General features: G+C 47.6%; 1 protein-coding gene and 1 long non-coding RNA gene across 8 annotated transcripts in view; one reads left to right on the top strand and one right to left on the bottom strand.

Moving 5' to 3' along the window:
- Positions 1–27916, top strand: part of CHDH (choline dehydrogenase) — a 38417-nt gene that overhangs the window by 8113 nt on the left and 2388 nt on the right. For 3 of the 4 annotated variants that reach the window (XM_032322478.1, XM_032322484.1, XM_032322460.1), the window contains 7 exons: positions 19085–19842; positions 20414–20565; positions 21162–21291; positions 22228–22362; positions 23517–23659; positions 24155–24257; positions 24980–25438. In XM_032322478.1, coding sequence (XP_032178369.1) covers positions 19140–19842; positions 20414–20565; positions 21162–21291; positions 22228–22362; positions 23517–23659; positions 24155–24257; positions 24980–25398 — 1785 coding nt within the window. In that variant the 5' untranslated portion in view covers positions 19085–19139 and the 3' untranslated portion in view covers positions 25399–25438. Of the gene's footprint in view, positions 1–19084; positions 19843–20413; positions 20566–21161; positions 21292–22227; positions 22363–23516; positions 23660–24154; positions 24258–24979; positions 26754–27916 lie in introns of those variants that run through there. The other variant, XM_032322469.1, reaches the window with a different exon arrangement.
- Positions 1963–24983, bottom strand: LOC116578334. 4 transcript variants are annotated; one of them, XR_004280826.1, is made up of 3 exons: positions 23657–24158; positions 21147–23536; positions 1963–1995 (listed from the first exon to the last, which is right to left on the bottom strand). It is a non-coding gene; the product is annotated as an uncharacterized LOC116578334 (long non-coding RNA). The 4 variants fall into 4 exon arrangements; XR_004280830.1 differs by lacking the exon at positions 1963–1995 and adding an exon at positions 24880–24983 and having other exon boundaries at positions 23657–23749; XR_004280824.1 differs by lacking the exon at positions 1963–1995 and having other exon boundaries at positions 21147–21982; positions 22681–23536.

Raw genomic sequence — 27916 nt, 5'->3', positions numbered from 1 at the left:
GATGCCCTTTTTCCAACAGCATCTGCTCGCCACATGTCTCTGTGTCACTGTTGGCTAATTCCTGCCCGATTCCCAATTCCCATGTCCCTTACGGCGATCTGTGGCCCGGGCTCTCCGATGTGCTGTTGTCTTCGTCTCGGACTACCGGGAGCCGCGCTGGGAGGCGGTGAACTCCACCCATGAACGTGGTGTGGCCTGACCGCCCCAGTGGCCCGCCGTTTCCCTTCTCCCACGCTCTCCTCGGCTCTTCCCATTCCTTGAGACAAACACTAGGGAACTCAGGCCCATTCATAACCCCCCAGTGGCCTCTGAAAGCAAGAGATCCACGTCTCTCCTCAGTTTAAATCAAAAGCCAGGAAGGATGGAGCTCAGCGAGGAAGGCCTACTGCAAGCTGAGACGGCCCGGCAGCTAGGCCCGTGAGCCAAACTGCCAGCCACGTTGTGAGCGCAGAGGAAGTCCTTGAGGGAGATTAAAAGTGCTCCTTCGGGGTGCCTGGGTGGCTCAGTGGGTTAAAGCCTCTGCTTTCGGCTCAGGTCATGGTCCCGGGTCCTGGGATCGAGTCCCGTGTCGGGCTCTCTGCTCATCCGGGAACCTGCTTCCTCTCCCTCTGCCTGCCTCTCTGCCTGCTTCTGATCTCTGTCAAGTAAATAAATCAAATCTTTTTAAAAAACCATATATTAGAAGTGCTTCTTCGGTGAACGCGCGAGTGCTAAGAAAGCGACACAGCCTTCTCGCTGCGATGGAGAAGGTCTGAGGGGCCTGGAGGGGAGATCAAAGCAGCCACCACATTCCCGTAAGCCAAAGCCCAAGGCAGAGCAAGGCCCACACACTCTTCCGTTCTGTGGAGGCTGAGCCGGGCGGGCAGGCTGCAGGAGAACGGTCTGAAGCTCGCCCACGTGGGTTCACGAGGCAGAAGGGAAGAACATGAAAGTACAAGAAGCAGCAGTGCTGACGGAGAAGCAGCAGCAAATTATCCGGAAGGTCCAGCTCAGCTAATTCACGAAGGCAGCGACACCCAACAACAGGGTTTCAGCGTAGATGTCACAGCCTCCTTTTGGGAGAAGATGCCATCTAGGGCTTTCATGGCTGGAGAAGAGAAGTCAAGGCCTGGCTTCTAAGCTTCTAAGCTGACTCTCTTTTTAGTGGTGAATGTACCTGGCACTCGAAGGTGAAGCTGATGCTCATTTTCCCTTTGGAAAGTCCCAGGGTCCTGAAGAATAATGCTTGTCTGTGCTCTGGAAGGAAACAGCAAAACCTGGATGTCCGCTTCTCTGTTTATGACATGGTTTACTGAATATTTTAAGCCCACGATTGAGACCCTAGTGCTCAGAAAAAGAAAATTCTTTTCAAAACATGGCTGCTCACTGACAAAGTGCCCAGTCACCCGGGAGTTCTCATGGAGACACACACCAAGATTCACGTCATTTTGCTGTCCACTAACACGACGTCGATTCTTCAGCCCCTGGTTCGTGGAGCAATTTCAACGGTTGAGTCTTATTATTTAAGAACTATGTTTCCTAAGTCGGAAGCTGCGAGAGACCATGATTCCCCTGATGGATCTGGCAAAGTCAAGTAAAAAGTCCTCTGGAAAGAATTCACCGTCTAGACGCCGTGAAGAACATGTGTGATGGGTGAGAGGAGGTCAGAATATCAGCTGTTGAGTAGGAGTTTGAAGCAGCGGATTCCTGCCCTCACGGAAGACTTTGAGGGCCTCGAGACTTCTGTGGAGGAAGTAACTTGAGATGTAGTGGAAACAGCAGGAGAACCAGAGTTAGAAGTGGAGCCTGGAGGTGGCACAGCATCGCTGCCCTCTCACGACTAAACTTGAACAGATGAGGGTTGCCTGGGTGGCTCAGTGGGTTAAGCCTCTGCCTTTGGCTCAGGTCATGATCTCAGGGTCCTGGGATCGAGCCTCACATCGGGTTCCCTGCTCAGCGGGGAGCCTGCTTCTCCCTCTCCCTCTGCTTTTGTTCCTTCTCTTGCTGTGTCTCTCTCTGTCAAACAAAACAAAACAAAACAAAAAACACCTTGAATGGATGAGGAGTTGCCTCTCAGGGGTGAGCAAAGAAAGTGGTTTCTTGAGCTGGAATCCCTTCCAGGTGAGGGTGCCATGATGGTTTTTGAAATGACAACAAAGGACGTAGAATATCACGTACACTTAGTTGATAAGCAGCAGTGGGGTGTGAGAAGATTGACTCCAGTTTTCAGAGAGGTTCTGCTGTGGGTGAAATGCCACCAGACGCGTCGCATGCTATGGGGAAACCATTTGTGAAAGCGAGAGTCACTCAGTGCGGCAAACTTCTCTCTTGTCCTACTTAAGAAATCGCCTCAGCCACCCCTCAAGGTGGTTCCTTGAGGAACCACCGCCCTGAGCGGTCAGCAGCCGTCCATGTGGAGGCAGGGCCCTCCACCAGCCCAGAGAGGATGACTCTCCATAAACTCAGATGACGGTTAGCATTTTTCAGTTAAAAAAATATTTTTAAATTAAGGTGTATACATTGGTTTTTTTAAAAGCATAATGCTATTACATACTTCACAGACTATAATACAGGGTGAACAGCACTTTTTTTTTTTTAAGATTTTATTTATTTATTTGACAGAGAGAGACACAGTGAAAGAGGGAACATAAGCAGGGGGAGTGGGAGAGGGAGTAGCAGGCTTCCCACTGAGCAGAGAGCCTGATGCGGGGCTCGATCCCAGGACCCTGAGATCACGACCTGAGCCGAAGGCAGAGGTTTAACTACTGAGCCACCCAGTCACCCTGAACAGCACTTTAACACGCACTGGGAAACCGAAAGCTTCATTTGACTCACTTTATTGTGAAATTTGCTTTATTGTGTCGACCTGGAACCAAACCTGCCGTATCTGAGAGGCATGCCTGTGACTCGCCATTTCTTCCCTCCCAACCTCTGGTCACCTCGAATCTCCTTTCTCTCTCTTTGAATTTCTCTCGTATAAGCGGAACCACACAGCAGCCGTCTTTTTATGACTGACTGATTTCACTTCACATAGGGTTTTCAAGATTCATCCATGTTGGGGCTCCTGGTCAGCTCTGTTGGTTAAGTAACTGCCCCCTCAGCTCAGGTCATGATCCTAGAATCTCAGGATCGAGTCCCACGTCCGGCTCCCTGCTCAGCTCGGGGAGTCCGCTTCTCTCTCTGCCCCTCCCCTCTCTTGTGTACACGCTCTCCCAAATCAATAAATAAAATCTTAAAAAAGAGATTCGTCCATGTCATAGCATGTATTAGGATCCTGTTCCTATTGAAGGCTGAGTAATACTCCGTTTCACGGATCTCCCGCACCTTGTTCCTTCAGTTACCTCTTGGCTGCCGCTTGCCTTGTTCCTTCCTTTCTGCTGTTGTGAATGATTCTGCTGGAAACACTGCAGTGCAAGTGCACACACAGATTTTATGGACAGAATATGGAATATCGCCAATATCTGAGACCCTGCTGTCAGTTCTTTTGGGTGTATATCTGGAAGTGGAACTGCCAGACCGTATGGTAATTCTATGTTTAACTTTTTGAGGAACTGTCAAACTAGTTTTTTGGTTTTTTTTGTTTTTGTTTTTCCGCAGTGACTGTACCATTTTACGCTTCAGCCAACAGCGCCCAGGAGTTCAAATTTCTCTATATCCTTGTCAACGCTCATTCTTTTCCTTTCTTTAAATTTTAGTTCAGACATCCTAATTCTAAGTGTATTTATATTTTCTATTTTTTTATAACTCAGTTCGGGGAGATGCTGTATTTCTGGGAGTTGGTTTAGAATTTTCAGCTAGGTTATCTAATTTGTTGGCATAGTTATTCCTAGTGCTCTTATGGTCCTTTTTATTTCTGTAAAACAATAGCCATGTTCCTGCTTCCATTGCTGATTTTACTAATTGGAGTCTTCTCTCTTTTTTTCTTATCCAGTCGACTTAAAGGCTTGTCCTTTGTTATTTTGTTTCATTAGTTTGAAGAACAACTTTTGGCTTGATTTTCTCTATTGTTTTTTCGTTCCTTATTTAATTGATCTCTGTTCTAATCTATTATTTCCTTCCTTCTGATAACTTTGGGCTTACTTTGCTTTTCTTTTTCTAGTACCTTAAGACGTAAAGTTAGGGTTTTTTGGGTTTTCTTTTTTTGAGAACTTAATTCTTTTTTAACATATGCATTTGCAACTAAAAATTTCCCTCTTCGTGCTGCTTTTGTTCGATCTCATAAGTTTCCATGTGTTGTTTTCCTCATTGGTCTCTAATATCCCTCGCGATTTCTTCTTCGACAAATTGGTTGTTTTAAGAGGGTTGTTCAATTTCTACATATTTGTGAATTTTCTAGTTTTCCTTTGGATGTTGATTTCTATTTTCATTCCATTATGATGAGAAAAGATACTTTGTGTGATTTCAGTCTCTTTAAATTTTTAAGTTTTGTGGCCTATTATATGTCCTGGAAGAAGGTTCCATGAGTACTTGAGAAGAACGTCTGACCTGCCGTTGTTCGGTGGAGTGTCCTAGGTCCAGTGGGGTTGTAGCGTTAATCAAGTCAGCCACTGCCTGTTGATCTATCTGGGTATCCTGTCCGTCACTGACATCCGAGTACAGAAATTGCCCCTTACTATGGTAGAATTGTCTATTATTCCCTTCAGATCCGTTAGCGTTTGCTTCAGAATTTTGGGGCTCTGGTATTAGGTACACGTATGAATTACACATTTTAAAACCGTATTTATAGGGGCGCCTGGGTGGCTCAGTGGGTTAAGCCTCTGCCTTCGGCTTAGGTCATGATCTCAGGGTCCTGGGATCAAGCCCCACATGGGGCTCTCTGCTCAGCAGGGAGCCTGCTTCCCCCCACCCCCTTCTCTGCCTGCCTCTCTGCCTATTTGTGATTTCTCTCTCTCTCTGGCAAATAAATAAATAAAATCTTAAAAAAAAAAAAAAACCTGTATTTATATAAAGGTTTTCTTTAGGTCCTACTGTGCATAGTTTGCTTTTTATAGTTGAATATATTTCCAAGATTCATTTGTGTTGATGTGAGTTTCTGGGTCCCTTCATCTTCACTGTTCTATGGCATTTCTTTGTATGACCCTCCTACAACTTTCTGTGGCCTTGATATTTCCACATACATGTGGGAGTCAGCATATCAATTTCTAGAAAAAAAAATCCCGATATTTGATTGGCATTACATCTTATCTATAAATCAGTTTCGAGAGTATTGACATCAGAGCAACGTTAGGTCTTCCTGTTCATGCTGTCTCTTTCTGGTTATTTAGGTTATCTTTACTTTTTATCAGCCGTGTTGTAGTTTTTATTGTGTAAGTCTTGCACGTATTTTGTTATATCTGCTCCTAAGTATTTCATATTTCTTGGTGCTCTTGTAAATGGTATTGTTTTGTTTTGTTGTTACCCCACGGGCTCAACCGTACCCTACCTCCACCCAGAATGTGTTAGAAATTGGAGACTGAGGACACCACACATATATCAAGTAGCTCTCTGAAAAGCCTTATTTTTCCATAATGGGATTTTCTGGGGGAGAGCAGTGCAGACAAACCCAAGTTGGTCTGCGATAGCCTGAGTGAAGGGAAGGCTGGATGGCTCTGGTTTTTACTGTGGTGTGGGTGTGGAACCAAGGTGGGCTGGAGTTGCCAGATTTGAAAGGCCCCCTCCCTGCCCCAAAGCACAGGAATGGTGGGGCTTTCTTACTGACTTGCTCAGATACAGGGAAAGGGAGAGGCATGGAGCTTAAAGCTATTAGTGATCAAGCATCAAAAATAAACTCAGTCTTTATTACACTTTTCACATGTAAAAAATTTTATTTATTTATTTAAAAATATTTTTATTTATTTATTTGACAGAGAGAGAGAGAGGGAACACAAGCAGGGGAAGCGGGAGAGGGAGAAGCAGGCTTCCCGCCAAGCAGGGAGCCTGATGTGGGGCTCGATCCCAGGACCCTGGGATCGTGACCTGAGCCGAAGGCAGACGCTTAATGACTGAGTCACCCAGGCGCCCCCACTTTTTACATTTAAACTGCCAGTCGTTAATAGTATATAAAAATACAGTTGCTTTTGTATGTTGACCTTGTATCCTGTGACCTTGCTAAATTCACTTATTAATTCCAGTCGCCTTTGTAAATTTCTTGGGGATTTCTATGTAGATGAGCATGTTATTTGTAAAAAAGGACATTTCTAATTCTTTCTAATCTGTATGCCTTTTACTTTTATAGTAGTTAATTAACCTTAAAATGCTAGTTAGAGGGTGCCTGGGTGGCTCAGTGGGTTAAAGCCTCTGCCTTCGGCTCAGGTCATGATCTCAGGGTCCTGGGATCGAGCTCCACATCGGGCTCTCTGCTCAGCGGGGAGCCTGCTTCCCTTCCTCTCTCTCTGCCTGCCTCTCTGCCTACTTGTGATCTCTGTCTGTCAAATAAATAAATAAAATCTTTTTTAAAAAGTGCTGGTTAGAACCTTCACACAGTGTTGAACAAGTGGTGAGAGTGAATATCCTTGCCTTGTTCCTGATCTCAGGGGGAAAGCTTTTGGCCTTTCGCTGTTTAGTACAAAGCTAGCAGTAGGTATCTCACAGATGTTCCTTATCAGGAAGTTCTCTTTCATTCCTTGAGTACACAGAGACTTTATGGATGGAATATGGAATATCGCCAAACACTTTCTGCAATAAGATGATCACATGGTTTTTCTCTTTTGGTTTCTTAATATGATGGAATACATTGATTAATTTTCTCCTGTTGAGCCAACTTCACATCACTGGGTTAAACTCTGGGTGGTTACGGTGTATGTTGATGGACTTGATTTGCTGAAATTTTGTTAAGGATGTTTGCATCTCTGTTCATGATGGATGTTGGTCTGTCGTCTTCTTGTGACGTGTTTGGGTTTGGTAACAGGTTAATGCTGGTGTTCTAAAAATAATTGGGAGACGGTTCTCTATTCTTCTGTTTTCTATAGAATTGGTATTATTCCATCTTGGCTGTTTCTTAGATTTTACCAATGAAGTCTAAAGTTTTCTCTGTGAGAAGAGTTTAGATAATGTATTCAGTCTCTAATAGATATGTATAGCTATTGAGGTAACATAGTTCTTGAGTCAGCTCTGAGAATCTGTTGTTCAGTTATCACATTTTTTTTGGCACAAAATTTCCACGTTATCCTTATATTGTCTTTTAGTTGTCTGTAGAATAGGTAGCAAGTGATTCCTCCTCTGTCATTGCCAATGTTGGTAATTTGTGTCACTTCTCTTTTCTTTGGGCAGAGGTTTATTATCTTACTGTTTTAAAGAACCAAATTTTGGGTTTATTTATTTTTTTTTACTTTTAAACATGTTTTCTTTTTCTTTAAAGATTTTATTTATTTGACAGACAGAGATGACAAGTAGGCAGAGAAGAGGCAGGCAGAAAGAGAGGTGGGGGGGGGAGTAGGCTCCCTGCTGAGCAGGGGCTTGATCCCAGGACCCCGGGGTCATGACCTGAGCTGAAGGCAGAGGCTTTAACCCACTGAGTCAACCAGATGCCCCTACTTTTAAACATGTTTTTAATCTTATTTCTGTTATTTATTTCTATGATGACTGGGGGATTGATTTTCTTTCTGATATTTTTTAAAGGTAAAAGTATAGGTCATAAATTTGAGCTCTGACTTTCCTAATATAAGCATTGTAATGCCATATATTTTGTCAAAGCTCGGCTTCCCCTGAATTCCACTCATTTTGGTCTCTTGTGTTTTCATTTTCATTCAGGGCAAAATTTTAATTTTTCTTGTGATGTCTTCTTTGACTCATGAGTTATGTAGAAGTGTATCGCTTAATTTCTTACGGATTTTTCAGATACAGATTTTTTATTTATTTCTAAATCAGTGTTTTTGTTTTGTTCTGTTTTGTTTTTGTGGACAGAGAACACACTTTGTATCACTTCCGCCTTTTACATTTGTTGAGAGTTTTATCATGGCCCAGAATCAGGTCTCCCTTAGTGAGGTATATTTGGAAAGAACATGTGTTCTGCTATTGTTTGGTGTTCAATAATAAGTGTTGATTAGATCAATTTGTACCTAATGTTAATTTTTCTGTATTCTTACTGATTTTTTTGCCTGGGTTTATCTCTTATTGAGAATAGGGAGTGTTGAAGTCTCCAAATGTGATTATTTATTCATTTCTCCTTTCAGTTCTATCAATTTGTGCTTCATGATTTTGAAGCTCTATTAGGCACATATTTAGAATTATTTTGTCTTTATGACAAATTGGCCCCTTTATCATCTTGAAATGTCTTTTTAACCTTGGTAATATTCTCGGTACTGAAGTCTACATTGTCTGATATTGATGTAGTCATGCTAATTCTTTTTTTTGTATACTTTTTAAAAAATATTTTATTTATTTATTTGACAGAGATCACAAGTAGGCAGAAAGGCAGGCAGAGAGAAAGGGGGAAGCAGGCTCCCTGCTGAGCAGAGAGCCCAATTCAGGGCTCGATCCATGGATCCTGAGATCATGACCTGAGCCGACCCACTGAGCCACCCAGGTGCCCTTTGTATACTGTTTTGATATGCTTTTTATGTGGTGCATCTTTTTTTTCCATTTTTTATTATGTCTGTATATTGAAAGTAGTTTTTTGGTGCAGAGAGCATATATTTGAGTTTTCCTCTTTTTATTTTCTTTTATAATCTCTTTTGATTATTTTACAATATTTTATCTCCACTGTTGTCTTATTAGCTGCAATTATTGTCTGATTTATTTAGTTTTTAATGATTGTGGTAAGGTTTACAGTTACATCTTTCACTTACCACAGTACACCTTCAACAAATGTTGTGCCACTTTGTGTATGGTATAAATACCTTATGAAAATATTCTACTCTTGGTGTTGTTATTGTTATGTACATTTTATTTTTTTAAAAGATTTTATTCACCTATTTGACAGAGATCACAAGTAGGCAGAGAGGCAGGCAGAGAGAGAAGGGGAAGCAGGCTCCCTGCTGAGCAGAGAGCCCAATGTGAGGCTCAATCCCAGGACCCCGGGATCATAACCCGAGCTGAAGGCAGAGGCTTAACCCACTGAGCCACCTAGGCACCCCTGTTATGTACATTTTACTGTCACATATATTATAAATCCTATTGTATATTTTACTATTTTAGCTTTAGACAGTCAATTATATTCCGAAGAGATTAAAAATAAGGGGAGTCTGGATTTCACTTCTTTTTTTCTTTGTTCATTTGTTTTGTTTCTTAAATTCCACATATTAGTGAAATTATATGGTCCCTATCTTTCTCTGTCTTGTTTCACTTTGCATTCTACCCTCTCGATTCCTCCATGTTGTTGCCAATGGCAAGATTCCATCCTTTTTTATGGCTGAGTAATACCCCATTTTATATGTAAGAAGGGAGGTGGGTGGGGGCGTGGGTGAAAAAGATAAAGGAGATTAAGAGTACACTTATTCGTTTTAAGGGAAGTTTTTATTATAAAAATTCTTTATAACTGCCGTAAACTAGATTCTTAGTAGGATTACATTTAATTTTTAAAATTTTTTTTCTTTTTGTCAGTTTTTATTGAAATTCTCGTTAACATACAGTGTACAGGAGTTGAATGTAGGGGTTCGTCAGTTACGTGTAACACCCAGTTCTCATCATAACAAGTGCCCTCCTAAATACCCATCCCCCATCTGACCCATCCACCACACGCCTCCTTCCATCAACACTCAGTTCTCTGTCGTCCAGTGAAAGGTATAGAATTGTTGAATCATTGTACTGGACACCTAAAACTAATGTAACACTGTATGTTATGTTTGAATAAAAATATAATAATTCCTAGATTAAAAAAGACAAATGAAAACAAAGGGGGGAAAGTGTGTGTTGTATTTACCCCCTATGGTAGGCTTCACAGTTGCCTCCCATGATACCCATGTTCTAGCTCTTAGAAGCTTTTAGAAGGAGCTCGTCCTGCTGACACCTTGACTTTAACCCAGTGAAAGGGTTTCAGACTACTTTCAAACTGTCAGCCTCCAGAACTGGAGGGGAATAAATTTGTGTTGTTTTAAGCCACGAAGTTGATGGTCATTTGTTACAACAGTCATCAGAAATTCATACGCGCAGATTTTTACCATTTCCATTGCTCGCTCTCTTTCTCTCTCTCTCTTTTTTTTTTTTTTTTTTTGGAATAGATTGACATTTCTAGCTGGTGTCGTACTTCTTTTGCCTGAAGAACTTCCTTTAACGTATCTTGCAGTGCGGATCCACTGGCAAAAAATATCATCAGCTTTTGTTTCTCTGAAGATGTAATTCTCCTTCATATTTGAAAGACAGGTTCACTGGGGAGAGAGAGTTACCAGTTTACTGGATTTCTCCCCCCCCATTTCAATGCTTTAGAGTTGTCCTTCCATGATCTTCTGGATTGCATGTTTTTTGATGAGAAGTTTGTGGTCACTCTTGTCTTTTTTTCTTCTGTGTATGTTTCTTTTTTTGGCTGGCTGTCTTGATGATTTTTTCTTGGGATTTCCGCAATTTGACTATCATGTACTTAGATGTGTTTTGTTTTGTTTTTTAAATGTTGCATGGGGTGCTCTAAGCTTCTGGGATCTGTGGTGTTTTATCTTAGATTAATTTTGGAAGCATCTCAGCAATGATCTCTTTAAATATTTTTCTCCTCTGTTTTCGCTTTGCCCTTCTCTCTCTCTCTCCCTTTCTTCCTTTCACCCTGCCCCCCACCTTTTCCGTCTCCTTGTTCCTTGTATACCTCTCCCTACTGGGATTCCAATGATCTTAACTCTAGATAGTTTGAGATCATCCTGTGGCTTTTAGCTGTTCTCTCTTCTCCTCACCCTCTCTCTCTTTCTCCGCTGTATATTATTCCCATTTGGGTAAGTCCTATTAGCCTAATTTGCATTTTCACTTATTCTCTTTTCTGCTGTAACCAAATTATTCATTTCTGATCACTTTTTTTTTAAAGATTTTATTTATTTGACAGAGAGAGAGGATAAGTAGGCAGAGCAGTAACCACAGGGACGGAAGAAGCAGGCTCCCCACTGAACAGAGAACCTGCTTCTGGTCTCCATCCCAGGACCTTGGGATCATGACCTGAGCCAAAAGCAGATGCTTAACTGATGGAGCCACCCAGGCGCCCCTCTGATCATTTTTTTTTTTTTAGCATTTCTAAGTTTCCAATTTTTGCTGCAATCACCTGTCTGCTCAACATGTTGTCCACCTTTTCAACTAAGTCTTGTAAAATGTGAAACTTGGTTATTTTGATGTCTTTGTTTGACAGTTCTGATATCTAGATCGGTCCTACCTTGGTCTGGTTCTGTCAACTACTTTATCTTTTGATAATGAGTCATTTCCTTTTCTTGTTCTTTTCTGTCTCAATATTTATTATTTTTAATTTTAGTTGTAAGTATACAATACTAGTTTCAGATTTACTGTATGTTGATTCAAGAATTAACTCATGACAGAATGCTCACGGTGGTTTTGTGTCCTCTGGTTTTCATCAACTTTCATACAAAGTTATCACAGTATTATTGACTATATTTCCTATACTGTACTTTTTCTTACGGTTTTAGATCTTACATTTAGGTCTCTGATCCATTTTGAGTTTATTTTTGGGTATGGTGTAAGAAAGTAGCCCAGTTTCATTCTTTTCAACGTGGCTGCCCCATTTTCCCAACACTATTTGTTTATTTTTAAAGATTTTATTTATTTATTTGACAGAGATCACAAGTAGGCAGAGAGGCAGACAGAGAGCGGGGGGGAAGCAAGCTCCCTGCTGAGCAGAGAGCCCAATGCGGGGCTCAATCCCAAGACCCCGGGATCATGACCTGAGCTGAAGGCAGAGGCATTAACTCACTGAGCCACCCTGGCACCCCCCCCCCCAACACTATTTATTAAAGAGACTGTCTTTTTTTGTATATTGGATATTTTTAACTCCTTTGTCATAGACAAATTGACCATAAACATGGTTTTATTTCTGGGCTCTCTATTCTGTTCCACTGATTTATGTGTTTTTGTACTGGTACCATCCTGTTCTCATTACTATGGCTTTGTAGTATAGTTTGAAATCTGGACCCATGATACCTCCAGCTTTTTGTTCTTTCTCAGTTTTGCTTTGGGTATTCAGGATCTTTTGTGGTCCCATACAAATCTGAGGATTATTTGTTCTAGTTCTGTAAAAAATGCTACTGTTACTTTGATAGGGATTGCACTAAATCTGCAGATTGCTTTGAGATGCATGAACATTTTAAGGATATTAATTCTTCAAACCCATGACCATGGTATATCTTTTTCCATTTCTCTGTGTCATCTCCAGTTTCTTTCACTGAGATCTTATAGTTCAGAGTACAGGTCTTTGAGCTCCTTGATTAAATTTATTCCTAGGTATCTTATTCTTTTTGATGCAGTTTTTTTAAAAAGATTTTATTTATTTGACAGAGAGAGATCACAAGTAGGCAGAGAGGCAGGCAGAGAGAGAGAGGAGGAAGCAGGCTCCCTGCTGAGCACAGAGCCCGATGCAGGACTCGATCCCAGGACCCTGAGATCATGACCCGAGCCGAAGGCAACGGCCCAACCCACTGAGCCACCCAGGCGCCCCGATGCAATTGTTTTCTTAATTTCTCTTTCTGCCAGTTTGTTATTAGTGTATAGAAACTGAACAGCGTTCTGTAAAGTAATTTTTGTATCCTGAAACTTTATAGAATTCATTTATCAGTTCTAATAGGGTTTCGAATTCATTTATTAGTTCTGATAGGGTGTTTTAATCTTTAGGGTTTCCTGTACGTATTATCATGCCATCTGCAAATCATGACAGTTATACTTTTTCTTTACTGATTTGGGTGCCCTTTCTTTCTTTCTTTCTTTCTTTTTTTCTTTCAATCTGAGTGCTGTGGCTAGGACTTCTGGTACTATGTTTAGTAAAAGTGGTAAGAGTGGACATCTTTTGTTTCTCATCTGAGAGGGCAAGTGTTCAGCTTTTCACCATTGATATGATGTTAGCTGTGGGTGCATCATATACAGCTATTATTATCTTAAGGTATGTTCCCTCTATACCCACTTTGAGTTTTGTTTTTTTTCATCATGAGATGTTGAGTTTTGTTAAATTTTTTTCTGCATCTTTTGAGATGATCATATGATTTTTATCCTTCCTTTTGTTAATAACGGTGTTTCAGGTTAACTGATTTGTAAATATTGAACTAGCCTTACATCCCTGGGATATATCCCACTTGATTATGGTGAATGATCCTTTTAGTATATTGTTTGCTAATATTTTGTTGAGGATTTTTGCATCTATGTTCATCAGGGATATTGGTCTATAATCTTCTTACAGTATCTTTGTCTGGTTTTGGTATCAGAGTAATGCTGGCTCCATAGAATGAATCTGGAAGCATTCCTTTCTCTTCTGTTTTTTGGAATAGTTTGAGAAGGATAGGTATTAACTCTTCTGGTTAGAATTCACCTGTGAAAATATCTGGTCCTGTACTTTTGTTTGTTGAGAGTTTTGTCATTACTGATTTGATTTCATTACTGGTAATATGTCTGTTCATACTTTTTATTTCTTCCTGAGTCAGTCTTGCAAGATTGTATGTTTCTAGGAACTTACCCACTTCTAGGTGTTTCAATTTGCTGGTGTGTGATTTTTCATAGTGGCCTCATAATCCTTTGTATTCTGTAGTGTTTGTTGAAATTTCTCTTTCATTTGTGATTTTGCTTTTTTCTTGATGAATCTGGCTAAAGGTTTATCAATTTTATCTTTTTGAAGAACCAGCTCCTAGTTTCATTGATCTTTTCTTTTCTCTCAAGGCTTTATTTTATTTATTTCTGCTCTGATATTTATTAATTCCTTCCTTCTATTGACTTTGGGCTTCTTCTTTTTCTAGTTAGATTGGTTATTTGAGGTTTTTTTGTTTCTTGAGGTAGGACTGTATTGCTATGAACTTCCCTCTTAGAACTGCTTTTGCTAAGCCCCAAAGATTTTGAACCATTGTGTGTCCATTTTCATTCGTCTCTGGGTTTTTTTTTTTTTTTTAATTTCCTCTTTTATTTCTTCATTGACCTATTGGTTGTTTAGTAGCCTGTTGTTTAGTCTCGATGGTTGTCTTTCTACCAGACAAGGAAAAAAATCTTTTAAAGATTTATTTATTTATTTATTTATTTATTTATTTGAGAGAGAAAGAGCATGAGAGGGGAAAGGTCAGGGGGAGAAGCAGGCTCCCCTCTGAGTAGAGAGCCTGATTTGGGACTCCATCCTGGGACTCCAGGATCAGGACTTGAGCGGAAGGCAGTCATTTAACCAGCTGAGCCACCCAGGCACCCTTCCAGACTTTTCTTAATTGATTTCTAGTGCCATACCATCATGGTTAGAAAAGATGCTTGATAGGATTTTAATCTTTAATTTATTGAAACTTATTTTGTGGCCTAATATGAGAACTGTCTTGGAGAACATTCCATGTGCACCTGAAAAGAATGTGTATTCTGTTGGTTTTGGATGGAATGTTCTGTATGTATCTGTTAAGTCTATCTGGTCTAATGTGCCATTAAAAACCACTTTCCTGGGGTACCTGCGTGGCTCAGTCATTGGGCATCTGCCTTCAGCTCAGGTCAGGGTCCCAGGGTCCTGAGATCAAACCCCGCATGGGGCTCCCTGCTTGGCGGGAAGCCTGCTTCTCCCTTTCCCACTCTCCGCTTGTGTTTTCCTCTCTCGCTGTGTCTCTGTCAACTAAATAAATCTTTAAAATTAAAAAAAATAATAAAAATCACTGTTTCTTTATTGATCTTTTGCATGGATGATATCTCCATTGGTGTAAGTGGGATTGTAAAGTCTTCTGTTATTATGGCATTACTATCAGCTTCTCCCTCTTCATTAATATTTGTTTCATATATTTAGGTCCTCCTATATCATGCTTAGATATTTTTACATTCTCTTGTTGGATTGATCCCTTTGTCACTAAGTAATGCTTTCTCTTGTTACAGTCCTTGTTTTAAAGTCCATTTTGTCTAATGGAAGTATTGCTGCCCCGGCTTTTTCCCTTTTTCCCTTCCTTTCTTCCTTCCTTTCCTCTCCTCTCTCTTTCTTTCTCTCTCTCTCTTCTTCCATTCTCATGAAATACCTTTTTCCACCCGTTCCCTTTTAGTCTGCATGGGTCTTTAGGTCTGAAGTGAGTCTGTTGTAGATAACATATAGATGGGTCTTATGCTTTTGACCCATTCAGTCATCCTGTACCTTTTCATTGAAGCATTTACACACTTACATTTAAAGTAATTATTGATAGGTGTGCACTCGTTGCCACTTTGTCAATTATTTTCTGGTTGTTTTGGTAGTTCTTTTTTCTTTCTTTATTCTCTTGCTCTCTTCCCTTGTAATTTGATGACTTCTTTTTTAGTGTTATACTTAGATGCCTTTGTGCTTATTTTTGTGTATTATACATTTTTGGTTTGTGGTTACGTAAAGCTTATATATAACATCCTATATGTAACAATCTGTACTAAGTTGGTGGTCACTTAACTTTGAACATATTCTGAAATTACTACATTTTTACTCCCCTCCTCCATCTTTTAATGTATATGACATCGTATTTTATATCTTTTTGTGTATCCCTTAACGAATTTTTGTAGATATAATTGATTTTGTTAATTTTGTCATTTACCTTCATACTAGCTTTATAAGTGATTACTACCTTTCTGTTTGCTTTTACCAGTGATACTGTTTCCTTTCATAATATTCTTCGAGTTATGACCTTTTATTTTCCTCTTCAAGAGATCCCTTTAACGAACGAGGTTGGCCTAGAGGTGATGAACATTTTCAACTTTTATTTGCCTGAGAAACCAACTCTCCTTTAATTCTGAACAATAACCTTGCCAGATAGAGTATTCTTGGTTGTAGGTTTTTCCTTTCAACACTTTGAAAGTATCATGTCACTCCCTTGTTCCTGCAAAGTTTCTGCTGAAAAATCTGGTAATAGCTTTGTGGGATTTCTCCTTTTATGAAACTATTTGCTTTTCTCTTCCTGCTTTTATGATTCTCTTTAATTTTTGCCATTTCAATTATTATGTGCCTTTATGTGGACATCCTGGGTGCCTCTCGTTAGGGACTTTTTGAGCTTCCTGGACCTTGGATGTCTGTTTTCTTCCCCAGGTTAGGGAAATTTTCAGCTACTATTTCTTCAAATAAGTCTTCTGCCCCATTCTCTCCTCTCTTTCAGGCACCCCTCCCTTTTTTAAATAAAGATTTTATTTATTTGACAGAGATCACAAGTAGGCAGAGAGGCAGGCAGAGAGAGAGGAAGGGAAGCAGGCTCCCTGCTGAGCAGAGAGCCCGACATGGGGCTCGATCCCAGGACCCTGGGATCATGACCTGAGCCGAAGGTAGAGGCTTTAACCCACTAAGCCACCCAGGTGCCCCTCGGGCACCCCTTTAATGTGAATGTTGGTACACTTGATGTTGTTTCAGAAGTCCATTAATCTATCCTCATTTTTAAAATTCTTTTTCTTTTTGCTGTTCAGTGTGGGTGCTCTCCACTACCTTGTCTTCCAGATTGCTGATCTGTTCTTTTGCATCCTCTAATCTGCTGTTGATTTCCTCTATTGTATTTTTCAGTGATTATTCTGCTCTAATTTGTGCCTTTTGTATTTTCTCTTTGTTGACATTGTCCCTGAGCTCACCCACTCTTCTCAGTGAGCATCCTATGACTGTTACTTTGAACTCCTTAGCAGGTAGATTGCCGATCTTAGTTCTTTGCTTAGTTCTTTTTCTGAGGTCCTGTCATCTTTGGTTTGGAGTACATTCTTCTGTATCTTCATTATGTTTCTGTTGGCTTTTGTGTATTCAGTAGGGCCTTTTGTAGAAGGCACCTATAGGACCCAGTAGTGCAATCCCCCCGGCTCACCAGAACCAGGCATTCAAGGGGTGTCCCTTATGTGGGCTGTTTGTACCTTACTGTTGTGACTGGCCACAACTTGTGTGGCTGCCTGAGTGGCCCGGCCATAGCTGCTACAGGTGCACAGATGGGCCAGCCCTGCTGGCTACACAGGCACACTGGTGAGCCGGGCTGGCTTAGACCAGGTACAGCTGGCTAAGAAAGCCCAGTGTAGCTGCTGCAGGTATGCTGGTGTATGGGGTTAGCTCCTGGCACAGCTGGCTGAAGGGCCTAGCTGTAGCCACTGCAGGCATGCTGGGGTATGGTGCTGGCTCTCTGCTTCCCCAAGGCAAGAGTCACTTTGGAGGGGTGCCAGTCCCAGCCGAGGCCACCTGCTGGGAGTGCTGGGACAGGAGCCACTTTGGAGGATACATGCTAGGACAGGTGGGCTGAGTGGTGTGGCCTCCAGGGGAATGCTGGTGGGGTGGGGGCAAGCAATGACATCAAGGTAGAGGAAGTATCAAAGTGGCTCCCACACATCTAGCAGGCTGAAGGAGGACAAGAAAAAGGGCATCACCAGCACTTCTGTACCTGGAGAAATCTCCTGCAGATCCCTACTGGCTCAGCAAACATGCTAAAAGTAGTCGGTAAATCTTCATGTATAGGCTAGGTGCTCTTCCAACTGTTGCTCCCATGCAGGGGCCTGAGACTGAGTGATACAGCACACTGGCCCTTTAAAGGTGGACGCTTGGTTTCCTTTAGCCCTCCAGCTCTCCCAGAGTTCTGCCTCACGGATTTTCAAAGCCATACATCATGGGGGCTCATCTAACCAGTGCAGATCCCCAGGATGTGGGATGCCCCATGTGAGGTTTGGTCCCTGGCTCCTCAGGGAGGACCATGGTGCTTGTGACGGTCTTCTCCTTGTGGCGGGAAACCCACCGCGGTGCCAGGATATTGGTCCCTGCCGGCCTCTCTGCCCCTTCTTGAAGGGGTCTTCTCTTTATGGTTTTAGCTATGGAATAGCCACTCTGCCAGTCTTCGGGTGGTTTTTCAGAGCAGGTCGCACTCTGTGTCCTCACTGCCCCCATGTGTCTATGCGAGAAGGTGAGCTCAGGGTCCTCCACCACCACCCTCCACTGCTCTTCCTCTGTATCTCCCAAATTTTTACTGAATGCAGGACCTTGTGTGTAACAGGATAATAGTGACTGAGGCAAACAGTATTTATGCCTAGAAAGGTCATGCTGTTTTTTCTACCAGGTTGTGAGTGTGGAGTGTTGAGCCAGCCCCGGTGGGAGCTGAGTGGTGGGCACGGCTCCCTTGCACTAGTATGGGGCCTGGAGTGCTAGAAGGCTCTTCTGTGTTCTTGGCTTTCAGGAGGGCCTGGGGCTGCTTTCTCATGTGCCCGCATGAAGGGGGACAGGGTCATCGTCTACATTCGTCTCCTAGCCCGCCTGCGGGCTAGGCTGCTGCTGGACTGGGGCAGGCTCACAGAAGGGCTGGCAGATGGGGCAGGGGTGTCTTGACGTTCCTCAGCTCTCTCTTGTGGAGTCAGTCCTGTGCGCCTGAACCTTATACGTGGGGCTTTCTCAGATGTGCTTTTGTCAGGAGAGTGGGATATACTGGTTCTTTTCCACCCTTGTGCAATGAGCACTGTTGGGACTTATTTGCACATTGTTGAGAAAGGCAGCTCCAAAAGCTATTGGCATTGTGTTGTTCAAACTCCAGCACCCTACAGAGATCTCTGAATACTGTAGCTCTTCCCCAGCCCTGCTGAAAAGTCTTCTAGCTCCCTCCATGGCCCTCAGGCCACAGGCTCTGAGCTCGGCAGCCTGGAGCCTCACACCTTGACCTTCCTTCAGTTACTTATGTCTCCTCTGTCTCCCGGGCCCCAGACCATCTGCTTTGAGGGCAGATGTCTTGTTCTCTGGGTATTGCTAGAGATGAAATGGTGCCTGGCATGAAGTAGGGGCTCAACAACCACCTTAAAGGGATGAGCATTGATTGCAAAGCCCAGAAGGCCCTGACCTCCCCTGCATTCCAGCAGCCAGACACTTGCCTAGCCTCTGGGTTCACCTACACCTGTCATTGAGAAGCCTCTCTGGGGACCACCCCTCCTCCCAAGTTTGGGGAGGCGCCCCTGTGCCTCCAGCCCTGTACATAGGAGCATGGACCTCCCAGTAGGGCTCCCTCCTCCTAGTTCCCCAGTGTAGGGTCCTGCCAGCCAGTCCTGCTTTGGGCCAGTTCTGCAATGTGCATGCCGAGTTAAAATTCTAAAGCTGTTTTTCCTGTTTTAGGAACGTGATTCATTGCTTTCCTCTTGGTGGATGTGCGAGGACCTGGGCTAGAAGCATGTGGCGTGTCCCGCGAGGCTGGAGGGTAGGGCGCCTGGGACCCTGGGGAGCCGAGGGGCGGAAGCAGCCCCCCAGCGTCCGCGCACTGGCCAGCGTGGGCTCCAGGAGCGGGGACGAATACAGTCACGTGGTGGTGGGTGCGGGCTCCGCGGGCTGCGTGCTGGCTCGGCGGCTCACCGAGGACCCCGACAAGCGCGTGCTGCTGCTGGAGGCCGGGCCCAAGGACGTGCTGGCGGGGAGCAAGCGGCTCTTGTGGAAGATCCACATGCCCGCGGCCCTCGTGGCCAACCTGTGCGATGACAGGTACAACTGGTGCTACCACACGGAGCCGCAGCCGGGCCTCGACGGCCGGGTGCTGTACTGGCCGCGCGGCCGGGTCTGGGGGGGCTCGTCGTCGCTCAATGCCATGGTCTACATCCGCGGCCACGCCGAAGACTATAACCGCTGGCAGCGGGAAGGCGCCGCGGGCTGGGACTACGCGCACTGCCTGCCCTACTTCCGCAAGGCGCAGAGCCACGAGCTGGGCGCCGGCACGTACCGCGGCGGCCAGGGCCCCCTGCACGTGTCCCGGGGCAAGACCAACCACCCGCTGCACCACGCCTTCCTGGAGGCGGCGCAGCAGGCCGGCTACCCGCTCACTGAGGACATGAACGGCTTCCAGCAAGAAGGCTTCGGGTGGATGGACATGACCATCCACCAAGGTAGGGCGGGCTCCTGTCCTGAGGCTCCCTGGGTCTGCCTCTTCCCCTTTTTAAAGTAAAGGAAGCTACACTCCAGCACAGCTCCATCCCTCCTGATCTCATCGTGGTCAGTGAGGGTAAACAGGCGCTCGGAGGAGGCCCAGACAACCGAGGCCACAGGATACTGCCCACAGCCAGGGGGAAACGATTTGGAGACAGAGACTCTTGGGTGTTCTCTAGGCCTCTGGCTCTGTTGTCTTGGAGTCAACTCTGCCCAAAGAGCCCAAAGTTGGAAGAGACTTGTAGATGAGGAAACTGAGCAGGACCGAGGCAAGGGCTGGGTTGATCCAGGGCTCCTGCCTGGCTCCAAAGGGTTCTCACCCCATTATTAGCTGCTCCCAGTCTGTCATCCTGTCCAGAGCAGAAGAGGTTTTCCCACCGCTAATGGATGTGGACTTCAGTCCAGCGGGGACTTGTGGTCTCAGCCTTCCGAGGCAGAGCTCAGTGTTCGGGGAAGGTCAGCCCCTTTCCCTGTGCAGGTGCTGGAAAGGGGGGCAGGAGCTGTGTCCGATGTCCTTGCTCTGTCCTGCAGGCAAGCGCTGGAGCGCTGCGTGTGCGTACCTGCACCCGGCACTGGGCCGCCCCAACCTCACGGCCGAGGCGCAGACGCTCGTGCACAGAGTGCTGTTCGAGGGTACCCGCGCCGTGGGTGTGGAGTACGTTAAGAACGGCCAGAGCCACAGGGTGAGTGAGTTCCTGCCAGAACGGGGCCGCGCACGTGGAGGGGGGACAAGTGGTCCCCCCTGGGGCTGGTGCTTCGGGCTCTGATCCCTAGGGCCTTGGGGAGGTGGCCTCCTGGCCGGCGGGGAGCTGTCAGGCCAGCCACATGCAGAGAGCCTGTCGTGGCCCCTGTGAGCATCTGCCCCTCCTCCCAGAGCAGCCCCCCAGTTCCTTCCGTACTTTTTCAGAAATGGCTGACTTTAGTAAGACTTAGTAATAACCACAAATGTGAACCCACTCCCTGTTGCACACCACAGTTTCCTGCCCCATAGTGCGTCAGGGTTGGGCCAGGGGAAGGGCCGGCTCACTGCTGCTGGATTCACACCGCCTGCGTGTGCTCGCTTTCATGGATGTCACTGGTCACTGAAACTCCATGCTCTGGTGTTTTAAGACCATCGTGACGGCCTGGCTGTCACAGGACGGGTCATGGCGGAGCTGCGCCTGCCCAGGGCTCTCCTAGAGTGGCCTGCTGAGCATCCTCGGCATGGGACTGGGCTCCGAGGCCACGTTCTTGGGGTGCTGCCTGGTTTTGCGGGAACTGTGACCTGTGCATCTTCCAGGTTTACGCCGGCGCGGAGGTGATTCTGAGCGGGGGTGCCATCAACTCTCCACAGCTGCTCATGCTCTCGGGCGTCGGCAACGCGGATGACCTCCGCAAGCTGGGCATCCCGGTGGTGTGCCACCTGCCCGGTGGGTTCCCTTCTCCCCGCTCCTCAGAGGGGCCCCTACTAAGAAAAAAGGGCTTAGTGGAGTTCGTTAGCGTGGAATGGGGTGGGGGCATCAGTTCTTCCCATGAGCCTCAGTGGACACCCCTACCCCCCCAAAGACCCCAAGTCTTTCTGTCGTTTTTTTTCCCCCCCTTCCTTGGCCCTCCTGTGCCCCTGGGAGGTTCTGCCCCTCCACCGGGGAGCATGGCCTAAAAAGCCCGCTGGGCCAGGCGGCTCTGTCCCCAGGGCAGCCCTGCGGTGATAGGGGTCTGGGTCTTAGTTTTAAGTCCAGCAGCCCTCATGTTAAAAATGCTGGCTGGGTGCTCTGGGGCATGCTTTTCATGCTGAGACAATTATCATGGGCCTAAAATTGCACTTACAGTCTTTGATACCCATTAGGGCCTCTCACCTCTCTTAGAACCCAACCTCCCCAGAAATGACCTTTTTTGCGCAGAGGGTTCCTAGTGAGAGGTCCGTCAGAATTCTGGGATAGTGGCCTGCCCTGCGTCCGCTCGTGCTCAGATGAGCTCACACAGTGTCTGCCCAGCTCGGCAAGGCTGGATCCCCTCCTTCCCCCGGCCAGGGGTACAGGTGGCGCCTGCTGAATGCCCAGGCCTGCCCTTGGGGAGGGAGCTCCCTGGCAGGATGGCATCGGGACGGTTCCAGAGGCTGCCCTGGGAGTGAGTGACAAGGGCAGGTGGCTTTGGCCGCCCAAAAAGCTGAGATTGGCTTTGAGCATAGGGATGGGGTCCCTGGAGATGACCTTTTAAGCTGAGACCCAGGGAAGGAGCAGGAGCTGGCTTGGCAGATAAATGGATGGGGGTGAGGGGACTTCTCAAAACCAGGGGATGTTGAGAGGCTGGTGGCAGGTAAGCCACCCTGAGAAGCCATTCTCCCTAGCCCCTCGCTCCCATTCCAGGGGTGGGCCAAAACCTGCAAGACCACCTGGAGGTGTACATCCAGCAGGCCTGCACCCGCCCCATCACCCTGCACTCGGCGCAGAAGCCCTTGAGGAAAGTCCGGATTGGTCTGGAGTGGCTCTGGAAGTTCACAGGTGGGCGTGCTGATCTAGGGGCAGCGTGGCCTCCTCCCTACGGTGCTGTGAGAGGCAGCTCTGGTCTCAAGTTACTTATTTCAAGCTTAGTTCTGCCCTTTGCCTCAGCTTTCCCATCTGCAAAATGGGGATACAGAGACCTGTCTGGTAGGCTGTCGTGAGGACCAGATGCAGCAGCCCAGGGCCAGTCCTGGGTCAGATTCCTCAGAGCCCAGGTGCCCCTCTTCCTTACATATGGACAGGGTGGCCTTGTGCGCCAGACACCATCTGGGGTCCAAGGAGCCAGGAGAAAAGGCACAGTCAGCATCCATTTCTCACCAGTTCCCAGAGTCCAGCGTACTGGCCGGGCCAGGAAGTGGTGCTTGGAGACCCCCCTCAGCGTGGGTTTCTCACACACTCCTAGGTGCTCTGTGCTGTGTCGGGAAGGCAGGTGCCCCCAGGGAGCTTACACGCTGCTGGGATCTGTGGAAAGAGACCGCGTGAACGTGCTTAAGTTCTACGATCCGGGCGTCAGTGAAGTGGAGGCTGAGAGGCAGGGAGACGCACAAAGGCCCCGGGTCTAGGCGTCCGGCGTTGGAGGAACAGAGACGCTGGGCCAGGGAGACTGCAGCACATGGAGGAGGGAGCAGGGTGCGATGAAGATGCTGGAATCTTGAGGGCAGGTGGGGGCACCGCAGGGATGCCCGGGCAGCTGCCTGTGAGGAGGGTCTGAGTTGGGACCGAGGGAGGGGTGGGGTGCTGCTGCCGGGTAGATGGATCCCAGTAGATTTGTGAGCCGAAGTCAGGGAGGCTTTCTGAGGGCCAGATGTGGCGCAAGGAGGAAGGGGCAGGGGCAGCGGGAATGTCTGACTTAGGCCTTCGGGGAAAGAACAGCCTGTCGGGGTGGAGCCAGGTCAGAAGTTGGAGATCCCAGTGACACCAGGCCTCACAGGTGTTGGTGGTGGAGGAGTCTGGGGGGGTGCAAAGCCAAAGCCCCTTGGAGCGGATACTGGAACCTGTGGTGCTGGGCTCACCCACCTGAGGGAGAGATGCCAGCGCTGAGCACTCAGTCCTGGTGCCAGGACAGGGCCCGGAGGAGGGTCAAGGAGAGGGGAGGCCAGCCCACCTGTCCCGCCCTGATTCACTCAGCTGCCTCGTCCTCTTCCGGTCCTCAGGGGATGGGGCCACGGCGCACCTGGAAACAGGTGGGTTCATCCGGAGCCGGCCTGGGGTCCCTCACCCGGACATCCAGTTCCATTTCCTGCCGTCCCAAGTGATAGACCATGGCCGGGTCCCCACCCAGCAGGAGGCTTACCAGGTGAGCGGGCAGCAGTCTCCTTACTGCAGCAGGGCCCTCGGAGGGGAGCCACAGGAGCTTGTGTTCTGCCCGCCAGCTGCCCAGTGGGTCCTAGTGGGGAAGGGAGAGGAGGAGCCTGCAATCTTCCCGAGGCCATGCCAGGAATGGTGTGAGGCAGTCCACGTGGTAGGTGGAAAGGTGAGCCCTGCCCCAGCTCAGGGCAGATGCTTTAGGGATCCAGACTGCTGGAAATGGACAGAAGTGGCCAGCAGCCTGGGGTTTCCAGCTCTTAAAAGTTGAAGACCATCAGGTAGAAAGCCAGGAAGCAGGAGTGATTGAGGGAGGTGTTTTTGTAATCACTTTTGGAAGGGGGGTAGAGGTAAGACGCAGACAGATGATAAAAGCGTCTGCCCTTAATGGGCTTTGGATGTGGAGCCCCATACCACAGGAAACCCCGGGGCCTAAGCTGCCAAGTCAGGAGGTTGAAGGAGGTCCTGCTCCCTCTGGTTCTTCTAGGTGCACGTGGGGACCATGCGGGGCACAAGTGTGGGATGGCTTAAACTGAGAAGTGCCAACCCCCAGGACCACCCTGTGATTCAGCCCAACTACTTGACAACAGGTAATTCACTACCCTCTTGGTCTCCCTCAGGCCTGTGCTTGCCAGGCCACTCATTCAACGAATGAATGAATGCCTTTATGGGGTTCACCTTGGTCTCTGAATCTTACCCCTGAGACACAAGTCGCCCTCTGCCCCCCTCCCTCTGGGCTGTCCACTTGCACACACTGCTGTGTGTGTGCCCTGGGTCACTTGAAGTAACCTTGGGATGTCCTTTGACACAGCAGGGGAGCGCTGCAGCTTTCAGAACAGTCTACCCGAAGATGCAAGGAGATATGGCTGTATGCGTAAAGCCCACAGAGCAGTTGTGCTGCTGCTGCTTTGAGCACCCTCCTGGAAAAGGAGGTTGCATTCCGGGGCCTGCTCCTGCCCACAGCGCAAAGGAGTGCTCCCTATCGCTCAGTAATGACTGGCGGCATGTGCACAGCCACGATGGCAAGAGGCAGGCTCTATCCACTGAGGATGCTGCCTGTTTGCCACTGGGGGACTCTGCTTGGTGGCAGTAAAACTGGCCAGGAATTGGTGACAAACCACCTGGTGGCTCTGTGTCCCTGACGTTTTCCCCCCAGCACCGTGGTCTATGGGTCCACCATGGCCGTGGGATCAGAGGGCAGTAGGCACTGACCTGTGTCCCCTCGGGCAGCTTACTGAGCCTCTCCAAGCCTCTCCAAGTTCAGAATCCTCTGATAGGAGTCGCCGCCTCACCTACCTCTTCTCGTTGACAGAAACCGACATTCACGACTTCCGACAGTGTGTGAAGCTGACCAGAGAAATTTTTGCCCAGAAAGCCCTGGCGCCATTCCGGGGGAAGGAGCTCCAGCCGGGAAGCAACGTGCAGTCAGATGAGGAGATCGATGCCTTCGTGAGGGCGAAGGCCGACAGCGCCTACCACCCCTCCTGCACCTGCAAGATGGGCCAGCCTTCTGATCCCATGGCCGTGGTGGATCCACAGACCAGGGTGCTTGGGGTGCAGAACCTCAGGGTGGTTGACGCTTCCATCATGCCCAGCGTGGTCAGCGGCAACCTGAACGCCCCCACCATCATGATCGCAGAGAAAGCAGCAGACATCATCAGGGGGCAGCCTGCACTCTGGGATAAGGACGTCCCTGTCTACAAGCCTGGGACCCTGGCCACCCAGCGCTGAGGTGGTCCCTGCCCAAGAAGCCTCCTGCCAAGCCAAGAGGTTCAGCACAGCCCCTGTCCCCGTGCCCTTTCCTGAAACTGTCTAGAATGTTAATTACAGTTCAGTGGCTGAGAATGTGACATTCCTTAGGCTGGGAGACCAGTATCAGGCAGCGAAGCAGGTTCCTTTTCCCCAGCACTTTTCTGCAGGCTGCCCCCCAACCTCCTGAAGGGGCAGTAAAAGGGACTGGGGAAGGGGGGCTGGCCAGTGAAGGAGGATGGCTAACTCCAGCCATGGCCTTATCTTCTACTCCACCGCACTCTGCAGCCCTGGGTCCTGCTCAGATTTAAAGGAAGTGGTTCTCTCCCAGGCCTCCCTCTTAATTAAGGCAAGGTGCTATGCGCAGAGGCTAGGTGCAGGCTGGACGCCACGGGAGGCATCTGCCTCAGGCCGCCAGCTGCTGAGGCCTGTGCCTAAGCCTCCAGCGTCTCTGTTTAGAGAGAAAGCTGCCTGCCTGAAGAAACACAGGCTTCTTTCTCTTCTGCTTCTCGTGGCCCCTCCCAGTGGGGTCACTCTGAGGCCCACCTCGCCAGTACTCTGGTTCTTATTAAACACAGCCCGATTTCTGGACCTTATTCAGAGAAGAGTCTGGAGAGTCTCTTCATTACCATAGGTTTCCTGATTTAGCATTTTAAACTATTTTCCTGTTACCAGGGAAACCTAAAAACCTAGAGCAAACCCCACAGACCAGACCGCTGCTCCAAGCCAAAGCAGCTAGCCCAAGAGGATGCTTTCCTGTCAGTCTGGGGAGATGACCCGCCATGGGCAAAGCTGGCTGATTCATATTCAGCAGCCGTCCACGGGAGCAGACCGGGATCGAGCTGAGGCTGATGGAAAAAGCAGTCGAGTCACACTATACACCTGATCCCATGAAAATAAATTGGCAAAGATTGGAGTTTGGCGGGGGGGAAACCAGATACAAGTAGCATTTAAAATAGTTCTTTGATCTTTAAACTTCCTGTAATTCAATAATGTAATCCAGTAACCAGTTTTTGAATGGAGAGGACTTAGCCAGACTGTTCTTAGTAGGTAATGACAACTAAATGCATTTTGGATAGATTTTTCTGAAGATTTCCAAAGCCACCATCTGCGGCAAGGGAGAAGAGACTTGTGCTCTGGAAACCTGCCCCGAACAAGGAGGGGAGGGAAAGGGGGCATTCCAGCCTTTCCCCAGGATCAGAGTGGACTGAGATAGCTTGGAGGCTGGACAGCCATAACTTGTGTTTGTGAGAAAGACCTTCCAGAAAGATGGGAAGAAGAAAACCATTACACCTCTCCTTCCTTTACAAATTTAAAGGAGCTCTGGTTTCCTCTTACCTGCCTCTTGCTTTATTGTCTGTTCCAAGGGAGGGTCTAAGTCGGCCAAGAGATTTATTTCTCCTAGAGAGGTTCCCCATCTGCCCCACAGCCGTGGTCCACAGCCACCATCCTCGGGGTCCCCGAGCCACCTGCAGGGATGAAAGAACAGTGGGGCAGTGTGGGAGCCAACCCCCCTGCTTGGAGGGCCAGCGAGTAGCAAGTTCAGTGGGTGGAGGGGTCCCAGGCCTGAGCGTGAACCTGTGGACTTTTCTAGTGTGGGTAGGCCACGTGGCCCAGCCATGCCCTTCCGCCGTCTCTCCGCGCGCTGCGGTGGTGTCAGTCTCTGAGACAGGCGCTGGTTTGCTACTGCCTCTCTGCATCGTCACACAAGCAGAATGACCTGTCGGAGGAGGTAGGTCAGGCTGTACGGCCGGATGACATCGGGGCCCCTCCCCCACTCTAGGCCACTGAGCCTTGTTCCACCTGCAGAAGTCAGTCTCAGAGAAGACGGTGCGTGTTCCATACCCAGGCCCCATGGAAGTCAGAGCGGAATGCTGTGCTGCTGGGGTTCAGCCATAGGGCAGAATATTGGGTTTGGGGTGGCTGTTTGCTGGAGCCCTGACAGGTGAAGGGCAGCCATCTGGCAGAGGGGAACTGTGGCCCATGCCACAGCAGCGGGCTGTCTCCAGGTTCCAGTGCTGTGAGGGGAGCCTGGACCTCAGAAAGAGGGCTGTTGGCTGAGGAAGCCAGAGAGGGGAGGAGAGTGCCCACTGGGCCAGACAGCCCTCAGGGCACCCAGACACCAGGCCAGCCCTCGGTCCTGGGAGGAAGTTTATTTAAGCCCCTCAGCAAAGAGCCTGTGATACTAACAGCTGGAAGTACTCTGTAAACAATGGTTGAAAAAGTGTAACGGAGCCGTGTATGTACCTGGATCAGGCTCTGAGCGCGGATCCCTTCGAAGAAGCCTGCGAGTTCCAGCTCCTGCACGAGCAGAAGGTTCTTCCTGGTTCAACCGGGGACAGAAGGCACAGGAGAGGAACAGCCCGCCTGTTCTGCGGCTCAGAACCAGGAAATGGCAGGTCCTGGAAGCCAGATCCTGGCACCTGGATGCACCGCCTTTCTGCTTCCAGGGCCAACTGTGGGAATCCTCATTTCCATAAATTCAAAAGAGCCTCATCTC

This window comes from Mustela erminea, chromosome 1 (genome assembly GCF_009829155.1).
Source record: "Mustela erminea isolate mMusErm1 chromosome 1, mMusErm1.Pri, whole genome shotgun sequence".
Lineage (NCBI taxonomy): Eukaryota > Metazoa > Chordata > Mammalia > Carnivora > Mustelidae > Mustela > Mustela erminea.
This window is presented reverse-complemented; position numbering and strand designations above follow the sequence as displayed.